This window comes from Pantherophis guttatus, chromosome 2, assembly GCF_059756535.1.
Source record: "Pantherophis guttatus breed Tessera chromosome 2, ASM5975653v1, whole genome shotgun sequence".
Lineage (NCBI taxonomy): Eukaryota > Metazoa > Chordata > Lepidosauria > Squamata > Colubridae > Pantherophis > Pantherophis guttatus.
In genome coordinates this window covers 45,990,666-46,004,313 of record NC_142064.1, presented here as the reverse complement: position 1 = coordinate 46,004,313, position 13,648 = coordinate 45,990,666, and the positions used below count along the sequence as shown (strand labels likewise).

Here is a 13,648-nt window from a genome sequence, read left to right as displayed (position 1 = left end):
CAGGTATTTTACTGGAATAAAAATTGTATCTTATATTTTGTAAAAGAATATTTATAGAATGTAGTTAGGATTGGCTGCTTTATATGTATAAACCCACACCACTGAGTATTTATGCCCTATCTCACATTGTATTAGCATTTCAAAGGATTGTACAATTCAGTCTAGATTGCTTTAGGAAAGCTGTTCATTTCTGCATTCAAATCCATGCAGGTATTATTATCCAACTGGTTTAGTTAATATAATTGTGTGTGTGTGTGTGTGTGTATAAAATTCCAGAGCAGGATCCTAAACACGGGCTATAAATCATTTTTCTCTGAACCAGGACGGGCCTACCTAGCTCTAAGGGCTGGGTCTAACCCTAAGATTCTCTTTATATAGCTAGCAGACCTTAACCATTAAAACTGAATAAGTTTCTCATGCTGAGAAACTTTAAGTTAAAAAAAAGAAATCCTCCAGTTAAAATATGTACATCATAGCTTAAAACAAAGTAAATTCTCTAATGTTCTCCAAGCCCAGTGCCTTCCCACCATTGTGTATTCTGTTCTCCCACCCACTCTACAATTCTTAATTTCTATAATATTAAAAGAGATCCCCCCCCCAAGTTTGCCAAGGCTCCCCCAATTCAAGGGGACAGGGAGGGTGAAAATCATGTTCACACAGCCTGCTAATCTAGGCTAACCTGAGTACCTTGTAGTTCAGCAAGTTTTCATATCCCACCCACCACCTTATGTGGTGTGACTGTTGTATGAATAAGGCAATCACAATATAATATGCTTCACTTCTTTGGCATAATCAGTTCTATAACACAGCAATTTTGCTTTGTTAATCCAGGTTTAGAATGTGATATAAACCCTTCAGCCTTACAAGGTAGTCCAGACAAGAAACATGATCAGATGACCTAATTATACTTTATTGTATATGTTATGTTAACAGAATCTTGCAAGTCTGAAAGTACAATTCTCCCATCTCTTTATAGCTCTAGGGGAGTCTCTTCTGTCCCATCCACATTCCTGCTGCCGACTGAGCTGCTTTTTATTCCTAGTATTGTCTTTGTTATGCCTCTTTTGCCCTGTCTCTCCCAAGGTCATTCCTCCATACCTTCACAGAACCCAATGGTGGATTTGAAGGACACCCCTCAGTAGTGGGATGATACCTCCAAAATTAAGAAAAGCCAGATCCGACTGATACTTGAATAGGAGCCACCAAGAAATCGTGGGGTTTGGGATTAGTCTGAAGGGTCAAAAGGAGAGAGAGAGAGAGAGAGAGAGAGAGAGAGAGAGAGAGAGAGAGAGAGAGAGAGAGAGAGAGAGAGAGAGAGAGAGAGAGAGAGCGCAACAACACACCACCGTACATAATTGTTGCTGAGTCAAGATGGACTTCAAGGAATCATTGTCTTAGGTTAACCCCGGGTAAGAACACTCAGAAGTTCCAGACTCTTTATGTTTTACCGCCACCACTTTTGCAATAAAACAAACGCACGTCATCTCGCAACAAAAAGCACGGTCGTCTTTTGATCACATCCTTCCTGCAAGCAACGCGGAGTTAAGGTGAGGCGGACCATCTTAACGAGCGCATTAAAAACAAAAACAAAATACCTATTCACGGCTCTCAGGAATGAGAGTCAGTGAACTCCTGGGGACTTACTTCTGCCTAAGCGCGCCCAAGCAACACTGAGGTGGTGCCTCGCAACCTAAGGGGGAAGGGGAAAAAAAAACCAAAAACCTGTCACGCCGCCTCCGTTCGCCGCTTTCTTCCCACCGAGCAGCGAAACCCACCCCGACCGAGCTTCGCTTCTCTTCTCCAAGAGGCGCATTTTAAAGTTAGGGTAGCGGCGTTCCCCGCCTCCTCTGGCCACCTATTGGCCGAGGTTTGCTCATCATTTCCCCGCCAGGGAAAGGGCGGGGCTACGTGACGCCCCGGAGACTGGCGGCTGCCGCCTCTGCTGTTACCTAAACGAGAAGGCAGCGTGAGAGGAGCTCGGTGGAGAGCAGCAATTGCTGGCAGAGCTCGGGAGCGCGTGGACTTCGGGCAGGACTTCGCCCGCGGGGGAGGGAGGGTGGGAGGGAAAGCAGCGGCAGCCTCGCCTCCCACAACATCAAGCCGGCTTTTATTTTATTTTTTTCCCCCCTTTGCTTTTTTCAAAAAAGAAAAAAACAACAACAACACCCTTTGGCTGAACGCTGCTTTGTTTTATTCTCCTTTGCTCCCCTTTCTCTCGCATCCTGCCAAACAAAGGAAACAGAAGGAATTCCGATTTGCGGGAGACATGCGTTCCATCAGGAAGAGGTGGACTATCTGCACGATAAGTATCCTCCTGATCTTTTACAAGACAAAGGAGATTGCAAGAACCGAGGGGCACCCGGAGGCGCAACCCAGCGGGTAAATGCAAAGCGTTTGCTTTCACACGTATTTGACAAAAGGGAGGAGGAGGAGAGCCGGGATGCGCGTTAAGGTGCAAGGGCCGGTGGTGTTTGCTCCCCTCAGCCCCCTCCCCTTCGCCAACTTGTATTGAGTAGGTGTGTATCTTTTGGGGGGGGTGTTGTGAAGACCTCTCTCCACACACCCACACCCCACCGCCCATTTCCTTTTGATCTGCAGTCTGCGATTTCGCCCTGGTGTAAGAACTGAGCGTTAGGGCCGGCTTTAGGAGAGAGGCGATTTCCCCAAGGCGAAAATGACGGCGGGGTTTTGGAAAGAAGTTGAAAGGAAAAAAAGGGGATCGCCCGAATGAGTTATTCGACGGCTGGGCAGTTGCTAAGAGGAATAAAGCAAAAGGGCGCGTTAGAGATTTGGAAGCGTCGGTAGGTTCCGAAGTAGCGAGAGTAGCTCGGGGATGCTGGAAGCGGCTCGGGTTTTGTTACAATGCTGGTTTGGGGGAGTGGCACTCCTCCTTCCCTTGCAGAAGTTCACCTGTGTTTTATCGAGAATGGTTGCGGATTAAGGAACGCCCCTGTCCTAGACGGGAATTTAGTGGGAATTACTGCCAAGTTAGTGCTCATATAAAATGACTTTATTCCAAACCCTGATGTCCCTTTCCTTTCCGCTTCACCTGGGTTACACACCCCATCTTTGGATCATTTAAACAGGATTAGCGCCGAAGCAAGTCCGATTGCGCTCAGCTGTTGATGAAACTGTGCTTCGTCTCACTCGGTCTCCCGAAGGCTTAAGTTTTCTAGGAGTGTTAGGGACGCGGGTCGTCTATTTAGAGGGGCACATCGTCCTATTTCTTTCTTGGGTGTCCTTCGTGGCAGCAAAACCTGCTGCTGCTAATTTTCGCTTGAGACGATGGCAATTAAATGATTCATATTGCCACGCGTCTCGACTGCGTTGCCACTTTACAAGCAAAACAAAACTTTAGCCCGTCTAGTGCGACGTAGCTGTGCCCGAGACTGCAGTTCGCAGCGCGCAGTTAAAAAGGGGGGGGGGGGACCTCTCCCAATTTTACGGTACAGCGTTGCATTTAATCCTGACGAGAGCTTCTTAACGGGAAAAAACGGGCGGGATCAAGCCGCGTCGAGTTATTATTTTGGACGATCCGAGGAGGATGCTGGGTGCCGTTACTACTACTGCGTGTAACAGCACCCAGCATCCTCCTCGGATCCTCCAAAATAATAACTCGACTATATATATATAGTCGATATATTATATATATATATTACGCTGCCATTGGTACTAACTTAAATCTGAAGCTGGCTTGTTTGGTGTAGGCATGTCTGTTGGCGGGTGGGAAGGCGTGCCCGAGGGGGTGGGGAGCCGGCGGTGCCTGGGAAATCCAACGTGGTTCGCGTAACAGTACAGCAGCAGAACGGCGGTGCCGTTTAGGGTAGGGTAGGTAGTCTTGCCTCCCCCCCTCCCAGCTCCTCCTCGCCCAGCAAAGAGAGGAGATGCTGTCGGCAGTGGAGAGGGGTGTGTGTGCGTGTGTGTGTCTTTCCTGGACTGCCTCCGCCCCAATTCCTGCTCCCTCCACCGGCACCTACACCTTTCATGCGTGTCCGCCTGCCTAGCCTCTCGAGAAACCCGTGGGTGCCTGCGGAGGCTGCAGCGTTTCGAATAGAAAGGCGGGAGACTTGAGGATGCGTGGCAGCCAGAACTGCTCGCCTCCTTCCACGTCGCCCTTATACAGTCCCGTTCCCAGGTCGCGTTTTCTTTGCAAACGGTCTCTTTCCTCGGCGAAGCTGCGGATCTCAACCCATTCGCAAAACCTTCCAGCTGCAGGAACAGAGCATGGCGAGAAGGGGGGGAGGGGGAGGGAAGTTCACCCCTCTAGCCTAGCGATGATCCTTGTTTCTGCTCCGGTTTTCTCACCTCGCGGGCGGGGTACGGTCGCCCCGATACATCCCAACCGGAGAGTGGGGGAGCTTGGCAATATCAGTCTGATCGGTTGTTTTGTGCTTCTCTACCCGAGGAAATAAAATAGAAGGAAGCGTCGCGGTGGCGTTTCCTTTTTGGTGAGCGTGGTCTGCAAACCCTTGCCGCCTTTTGCGAGGTTTGCACAAACAGGAAAAGTGCTGCACCACTGGATGGGTTTCGGTGATAAGGTTTCTGTGGTGCCAGCAGAGACAAAAGATGAAGCTTCTTTGTTAGCCACGATTCTTGGATTTCTCTCTTCTGCCAAACACTGGCTGCAGCTCCTACAGCTTTACACCTCTGCTTTCCCAAACTGTTGGGATAACCCTCTGGAAAGAGAAATGCAACACATCTATTCTGGTTAAAGCGCCTACAGCAACCCTTAAGCTTGTTAAAAAGTATGGCAGCATTTATTGTGCTTCTCTCATTGCTAATATATTTTCCTGCTGCAGGAAACAGCCCACAAGCTGTGTTTTCTTTATTTATGGAGCTAACTTAGGAAAAAGGGTTGGTAGATCCCCCTGGATTCCTTTCTTTTCCCACTAAGCATTCCCTGCCTGAGTAAAAACAACCACAAATCATTCTCCTGAAGGCTGGAGTTTAGACACATCCTTAAGGTGCTAGTTTATTCACATACTTAGAATGAAATGTTTAGCTATCAAGTGTGCTGGCAGGTGGCAGATCTTGTGGTTGCATGCAGGGTGAAGAAGAGGGGAGGAAACAGTTAATGAACATGCTCTGGGGTGCAAAGAAGTAGTAGTGCTAATCATGCGTGGCCAAGGAGTCAAATTCTAATCTGGGTAACAGCATCTGAGTAGACCGTGGATACAATTCATAGAAGTCAGAATGGAGTTTGCTAAGTGTTGTGCCACCCCCCACCCCAATAGGAACCCCAGCCTCAGGAAATGCAACTGCATGATACTCATTTTGGCAGTTTCAGTGCTTTCGGTGAGTCCTCAGAAATTACAGAAGTGGGGAAAAAATACAACTGTGTGAAACCACTTGGTAGCAGAAACAGCGAAAGACCTGTACAGCAGCCAGTGGCGCAGAAATAGCCCACATCTGGCAGATATCCTGTGTCATCTTGCTTTAAGTCAATCTTCAGTCATTGCGATTCTAAAATTGTTTTGAAAGGGATTCCCCAAGGGTCGATGGGACCATCTGTTATTATTATCATTGTCATTTATAGTATTATTAGAGTAGTGTTATTTGTCAATAAATCATTGATGGTGTCAATAAGCCATATAAAACTTCACAAAAGGATTGATGAACTGAAAAATTTGGGGATACCTGGTTGAGAAGAACCTTAGTTAAAACTGACAAGTGCTCTGAAAAGCTGTGGTTGGGGATTAATTTCTATAATCCAGGTATTCAGGCTCCCTTGAAGTTTAAGCTAAAAGGTCAAGAAGAGCAGTGACCAGAGGAAAGGAGGTGTGGGATTGAAATAAATCAGGCTAATTTACCTCTTGATTTCTGTACCGTAATTTGTTTCTAAAACTTTATGGATTTATCTATTCGTCTTCCCGCCCAATATTAAAAATCTCTCATTGAAATAGTTCTGTAGGCTGTTCACTTTTTTTCCAGAATAAGTTGTTGAAACCATTGTTTTCTGGGGCAGGTCTGATCTATTAAAAACCAACTTTAGAACATGTTGAAGTCTGTTTTTAATTGCTTCCCAGAATATACGGTATATTCATGGGTTCTTGAATGCTTTCTTACTAGCAGAGAGATGAGGAAAAATACAGTTTGCATTATCCTTTGAATGTGTGCTTGTGGAGAAGGGTTAATAAGTCATCTACTTTCACAGGTATACCAGTACATGCAGAATTGAGAGTTGATTGATGATACTTTCCGAGTGAGTTGGTTAATCTGTTGTAGCACAAAGTGGTCTAAAACATGATTGAAATCCCCAATGGAATTACTGCCAAAGTTGGCCTCTCTTTTATTGATACACATGTGCCTTCAGTCACAGTAAAATGAGCTATCTTTCCCCCATCGTTTCACATATTTTATATTTTATTTATTTGGAAACTTCTTTGCTGGCAAATTAACGATCTACTGCAATGACTTGGTGTCTTCCAGTGTTCTGCAGAAGAACTTCGATTACCACTGGCCATTAACATATTGGCTGGAGATGATGGGATAGGAATTTTAGTTACAGATATTTTAGACTTGGTCAGAGCTAAAGAAAAAAGGTAACGAACCATCTGATTGGCTTTAATATGCTAAGTTCAAGGAATAGCTATAAAAGTTTAAAGCAAAGTATAAATATCTGAATAATAGTGGTTAGGGGAAAAAGAAAAGACAGAAGTCCTGAATACTTGATTTTACATTTTCATTTTAAATGTTTTTTTTATTACATTTAATTTTACTTATATATTACTTGAATGTTTAGCATTTTTTTTAAAAAAAAATGGCAGTTGGAAAACTACAGCAATAGCTATAACTAAAGGTTAATATGCTTTATTATCACGTACTTACCTAAATCTATACGGTTGTATATTTTTCTCCTATTGTATATCCATTAACTCTGTAATTGTCTATTTAATAACTGTTTGAAAGATTTTAAGTTGGAATATTTTTAATATCCATAAAGAAACAAGGACCAAAATCAAAATAAAGTAAATGTATCCCAACTCTAGCATCCCTCTAGCCACCACTGATCTCAGATCTTGGAGGCCTATATAATGGCCTAATTGCTTGTTGAGTTTTGAGATTGTCTCAGTGATATTAGAAATTAAAACTTTGTGTTTGCTGGCATTCAATAAAAGCGAACATTGCTTTATATTCAAACTAACATAATTAGTAGTGAGGCACAAAGCATTTTAAAAATATTGCTTGCTTTACAAGAAAAAAATATAACATTTTATTGTATTGAGATGGAGGCAGAAATGTTCCACTTGATTTTTCTGAGTATTAAAAAAAAGAGAAAACAAATATTCCTTGAAATCAGCGTGAGCAAGCCAATAACAAGATTGCATAATGATGCTCTCTGAATTGTAATGTCAGTTAAAAGTTTATAATATTAATATAACTTTTTAAAGTAAAGGGATTTGTCGGGGGAGGCAAACTAGCCTTTGTCAGATCATTGGTCAAATTATGGCAGTAGTACCTTTTCCAAACAAAACTCTATATAGCATAACAAAAGTGACTTTTCTGCCAAAGACTCATCTTTTGACCGTAAATCAAAACATTCAACTGTCTCTCGCTTCTCCTACGCACCGTTTCTCCGTCAAGGCAGCTCCAGTTATTAAGACTGTAATACACATCATAAGATACATATCAAGAATGTTATTTATTTATTGAACCTGTAAATCAAGTTTAGGGCAAAGAGGCTAGCTATGGTGAATTCAGTGGAAATACGACACACTGACATTTATGTTTGAATAAATTTTACAGAATTGAACTATAAAAATGGAAGATTTGAAGCTATCTGAAAATGTGTTCTCAACTGGTATGAGTTCTACTTAATGCCACAAGAAATAATGTTTTCCTAGTTTGTGGTAAGAGTTTATATGAAGACTCTTGAACTCTTCAGATGATTTTTTTTGCTAAATTTGTTTATAAATTCCCTTTTATAATAGATTGAATCATAGTTTCACTAGAAAAATTGTGGCCTTTTTAAAGTAAAGATTTGCTGACAGAAGCAGGAAAAAATATAAACAGAATGGAAAGCAGCATAGATTCAGCATAGAAACAACTTTGGAATCATTAAAAAAAAACATTTTAATTAAGGACCAGAGGCAAAATCAAGTTCAAAGTAAGTATTCTAAATTCTCATTCATTTTTCAAGATTTAAAAACTGCTTATCCTAATGATTTTGAAAACAGATTTTGAAAACAGAATAAGCTCCAAAAAACTTTAGTTGATGAGATGTAGAATACTGAGGTACTCCACACCATCTTAACTCTCACATGCTTCATTGTGCACAGCTTTGTGACTAACCTTGTCCAAACCTCAAGCACCTGCCAAAATGGCTGATTCTGATTTGGATGACATGATTAGCTAACAAAACTTAACAATAAGTTACACATGAGAAATGGAAAAATATTGGTACATGCTGTTTATTGACAATATGTAAAAAACAATATTTTCCTTAAAAATTGTTATAAAAGAGTAAGAAGGAATATTAAAAAATGATAACTGAGGATAAAAATAAACCGGAAATGTCCAACAGACCAAGAACATTAGCTTGAAGTTCGAGAAATAGCATGAAGCAGGAACGTGCAGATTTCCTAAACTACTTTTAAATAGACTGTGGTATAGCAATAGCACTTACAGTATATACCGCTTCATAGTGCTTTACATCCCTCTCTAAGAGAGGGCTGTAAAGAATCAGTATATTGCCCCCAACAATCTGGGTCCTCATTTTATTGATCTTGGAAGGATGGAAGGCTGAGTAAACCTTGAGCCTGGTGAGATTCGATCTGTCAAACTGCTGGCAGCCAGTGATCAGCAGTAGTAGTCTGCAGTACTGCATTCTAACCACTGCGTCACTGTGGCTCATTGTATTATTATCATCATTATTTTTATTAACTAGGTTTTCAAGATATTTTGACGGCTAAGGTCTGTTATGATCACTTGTTCTGCCCCAGCTACGGACCCCAAAGAACGCAGCACACACACAGTCCATTCAAACCTTAGTTTACTGAATAAACCAGTCTTTTACAACAATGGCTGTTAATTAATTGCATTAACAGCCGCCAAGAATTCAAAGAATAATAACTGAAAGCTTACTATGGTTGGCAGAATGCCCAGAAGCAATTTGCAGGAAGCTGATAAGATAAGCCAGACAAGACACGAAGGTATGGGAACTAAGTTGTTCCCTGCAAATTGCTTCAGTTGGCGTTCCTCCTTAAATAGGCTAAGGGCCAATTAGCCCCAAGCCTTACTCTCGAGGAGACCTCCTCCTGAGGAGCCACTCCTGCCTTTTGGCAGCTCTGTGCACCCGTGCATCGAGAAGAGGCTCCTCCTCTTTGTCCTCTTTACTTAAGGAAGCTTCTGGAGGTTCTGAAGGCCCTGGCTGAATCCCCGCCTCTGGCACCACATCTTCTCCAGCCTCCTCATTGTCCGACTCGAGTGCCAGCTGCACAGGCTGTTGGTGCAGCACCACACCAGCCTCCTCGCTGTCTGAATCAGCTACTAGCTGCACAGGCTTCATACGGGCCACAACATCACTAAATGAATGATTCGTTTAGTGATCAAAGTTATAACAGCATTGAAAAAGTTACTTACAACTGTTCCTCACACTTATGACCATTGTAACATGTCGCAGTCACATGATCAAAATTATTCTACGCTCAGCAACCAGCATGTATTTTCGATGTTTGCAGCGTGCCAGGATCGTATGATCGTATTTACAATCTTCCAGCTGGTTTCCAATAAGCAAAGTTAATAGAAGAAGCTCGATTTGCTTAATAACCACATGATTCACTTAACAACTGCAATGATTTGTTTAACCATGGTAAAAAAAAAAGGTTGCAAAATTGAGTGGAGCTCATTTAACAACCATCTTGCTTGAATGAAAATTCTGGTTCCAATTGACTTGTAAGTCAACGATTACCTGTGGTTTAAGCATAAGTACTTTTAGGGACAATTATTTGTCTGATTTGTATTTCTCCTTTTCCCAAGAACACAAGGCAACAAACTCAGCTCTTCCTTTCCAGGTTTTACCACAATAACTGTCAGGTACAAAAGGACAAGGACTACCTGCGAAGTTCCAGTTAAACTGATTTACTACTACTACTACTACTACTACTACTACTACTACTACTACTACTCCCTTTGCATGAGAACCTACTCAATTAATGATTAGCACTAATTTGGCGCTGGATAAGAGTCAATGAAATTCAAAAAGAGTTTAATTTAGTCCATTTGTGTCTATGTAGAGCACAGGTGTCAACCCTCATCACATCGTCACATGACGTATTGTGACGTTTTTCCCCTTCGCGGAGCTGGGGTAGGCATGGCTTGCACATGACGCATCCGGCCTGTGGGCCACCAATTTGACACCCCTGATAAGAGCTTATTTCTCTTTGGACTCTGCCTCTAGGTTCTGCCACTTGGCTTGAGAAAGCAGTCACTTAGCGAAGTTTGATCACTGATGGTGGACTTGAAGCTGCCTTTCACTTATCCTAGTTCCAAAGCCTTCACTCCCGTGCTGCACTACACCACCATATCATGCTGTATATGATTATATATACAGTGTATGTATATCACCGCATCAGAGGTGGGTTTCAGCAGGTTCTGACCAGTTCTGGAGAACCGGTAGCAGAAATTTTGAGTAGTTTGAAGAACCGGTAGTAAAAATTCTGACTGGCCCCGCCCCCATCTATTCTCTGCCTCTCAAGTCCCAGCTGAAAGGGAGGAAATGGGGATTTTGCAGTAACCTTCCCCTGCCACGCCCACCAAGCCACACCTACAGAACCTGTAGTAAAAAAATTTGAAACCCACCACTGCACCGCATACTGTGAAACACCCATGCCATTTTTGGAAAGTTCCTAAGGGGCTACAGTAAATTCAATACAAATGAAAAATCATTGTACAATTCTTATGCATCCCGTAGTGTAGTTTGATCATTTTATTTTTAAATGGCCTATGATGCTGCTTCAGGAGATGAAGGTAACATCACCCAAAAATAAACACACAGTTGTATGTTTATTACTTAAAAGGGACTGATTCATATGGCATTGACATGGAAGGCAGAGATTTGCTGTGTAATTAATTTTGGCATGAATCTGTCCCCTATGATTTATGTGAATATTGTTCACCAGAAATTTTATCATTATTCTTTAAAACATTAAATTTGAAAAGGTTATTATGTACATCCATACACGGGTATGTAAATGCATATGTATTCGTATTCCTTGCCCCATTTTAAAATTACTATGTATGAAGTTTGAAATAAAATTTGCTTGGTTTTTTTTTTAAGTTCAACTTTGAGCTGTAAATCAATCATACATATTGGATGGGATGCACATCCAGCAGATATACAGTCATTGATCCTATGAGTTCTCCTAGACAAGCTTCAAGATGCAATGAAGCACAACTTAGTCTTTGTGAATATCGTTGTGTGGCATGAGATTGCTATATGCAGCTGACAGAAATCGACATTCTTTTAGGGTCCGGCAGTTTTTTTTGGTGAATTGTGCTGTAGCAGTGGTAAGTCTGATGCTGCCAGTTTGCTGTCAAGCTAAGATTAGACTACATATTATGAAGCTCTGTATAGTTTAGGCTTTCCTAACTAACAACTGCTTTCTCCGTTACATCTGTGCCTGGAATGTAAAGATTTAGCAGAACGGCCCTCTTGAGGATGCTGCACTTGCATAGGGTTCATGGAAAGGCAACCCAAAACAGCTGATTCTCAGCCAGAGGTTTCTTAACTGAAATTCCCTCCCTCTTTAATCACGATTGAGACTAATCTGAAGATGTATCTGTTGAACTGAGTCTTTGATTTAATTGGTAGGGCAGTGGCTCTTGTTTACTCTGGATGTTTTAATAGTTCTGTCCCATGCAATCACTTTTAAAGCTGCTCTTTTTCTAAAAAAAAATTAATTGTAAAATGGCTTGCTTGTATTTGTTTGGTACCCCTTGCGTCAGATTTGTCTTTTTGATACATTGCTTTGTTGATATGTTCTACATAGAAGCAAAAACATTTTACTGTGTGATGTTTATGGGCAAAACATTTTTTTTATATAGTGCTTATAGTTTTCATGCCAGAGACTTCAGATTCAGTTGCTGGCCCTCTTTCCATTTAAAGAATCTTATGTGGTGGGATGTGAGAAGGGTTTCTAACTGAAGCTGTTGTTGGCTGCTACTCAGATGGTACAAGTCAATGTGGACAAATGGTCTGACCTTGTATGAAACAACTTCTTACGTTCCCGAAACTAACTAGATTTTCTCAGGCATCAGTCGATGCATTTATCTCATGAGAGCCCCAGTCATAGACTCTGGGTGGCTCATAACAGTTGGTATAAAACCAGCATAAAAACCGAATTGTAAAATAACTGTGCTCCTGGGATGGAAAAAACAACCACCGTCAAATCTCCTCTCTCTCTTACTTTATATTAAGACATTATTGACCTCTTGGAAACAGTATAAACACATTAGAGATTTCCTTCTTTTGGGATTTTTTTTTTTAAACTTAACTGCCCAAATTCACTTAGATGAAAACCCTTCTGCATGCAGTAACACCTATCTAATGACTTAATCTATATTTATACTACTAAAATATCATTGTGCTTAACTGTTTGTACTTTCAAATTAGCCCAAATGCTGCTAATACCACAATCATTTTTGAATCAAATCTGCTAATTTAAAAATGCATAAAAATCCAGGACCCATTACTCTCATGTAATTGAAATTTCTATGATGTTCTTATCATAGTTTTATTCACAAAGCATTCCCACATTGGGATTGGGATTTCTGATGGTCCTCACCAGCTTCCCAGAAGCAAAGTCAATGGGGAGGCTGGCAGGAAGTCAGAAGTTGCTTCCGTTCCCATTGCTTTTTTGCCTGCCCATGGTCATTCTACTTATCTGTTTAGGTAAATAAACATTGATTTATTATTGAAGCTCATTGGCCACTACATTTATTTTTCGATTTATGATATATACCTTTCTTATTAATTGATTACAGGACAGTTTAGCATTGATATAAACAAAATATGGCTACCCACAATTTAGTGTTCATTCTGGTCATATCAAACTGCCTTTCTCTCAAAGGATGACCCAATGGCTCACAGTCTTGTCTAGTTAACAAAGTTAATAGTCTATTTAAGGGTAAATACTTATAATTTGAGTAGTTGCTTTAGTTAGAAAGCAACGTGAGCATCCTGTCTCTTTCTTCCAGTAATAAATCAAAACAATGGAAAAGAAGATGTTTCTGTGATGTTCATAATGAGCCAGGTTGATAAGAGAATTACATTCCCAGTAGGCCTGAAGGCAATAGGTTGTCTTATGGGTTATGTCATGTTTCATAGTGGACATAGCTTTCTCCTTCTATATTTGGTTACACAGACTTGCTCTCTAAACTAAGATGAATATCACACTCAAGTGAGTAATAATAGGGTTGATTTATTATTAGAGATTTTCACTGAAATGGCCCATCTTAGTTGTTTACAAGTAAATTTGTAACAAGTTTACTCGATCAAACAAAGTATAAGGAATATGACCTTTGTGAGGAGCCATTTCATGTTCTGGTTCTAATTTGGCTTCTGACTACTTGTTTAGAAATAGAGAAGAGGAATATTAAAATTAATTCTATGCATGTGTCTTCATTGCAAAAATGAAAACAGTCTGAA

At 41.2% G+C, this 13,648-nt stretch overlaps 1 protein-coding gene across 2 annotated transcripts in view; it reads left to right on the top strand.

The window, feature by feature from the left end:
• Positions 1-1,900: 1,900 nt before the first annotated feature.
• ST8SIA4 (ST8 alpha-N-acetyl-neuraminide alpha-2,8-sialyltransferase 4) overlaps positions 1,901-13,648 on the top strand; it is a 97,122-nt gene continuing 85,374 nt past the window's right edge. The window contains exon 1 of one of the 2 annotated variants that reach the window (XM_034440740.3): positions 1,901-2,379. In XM_034440740.3, coding sequence (XP_034296631.1) covers positions 2,267-2,379 — 113 coding nt within the window. In that variant the 5' untranslated portion in view covers positions 1,901-2,266. Of the gene's footprint in view, positions 2,380-7,931; positions 8,108-13,648 lie in introns of those variants that run through there. The other variant, XM_034440741.3, reaches the window with a different exon arrangement.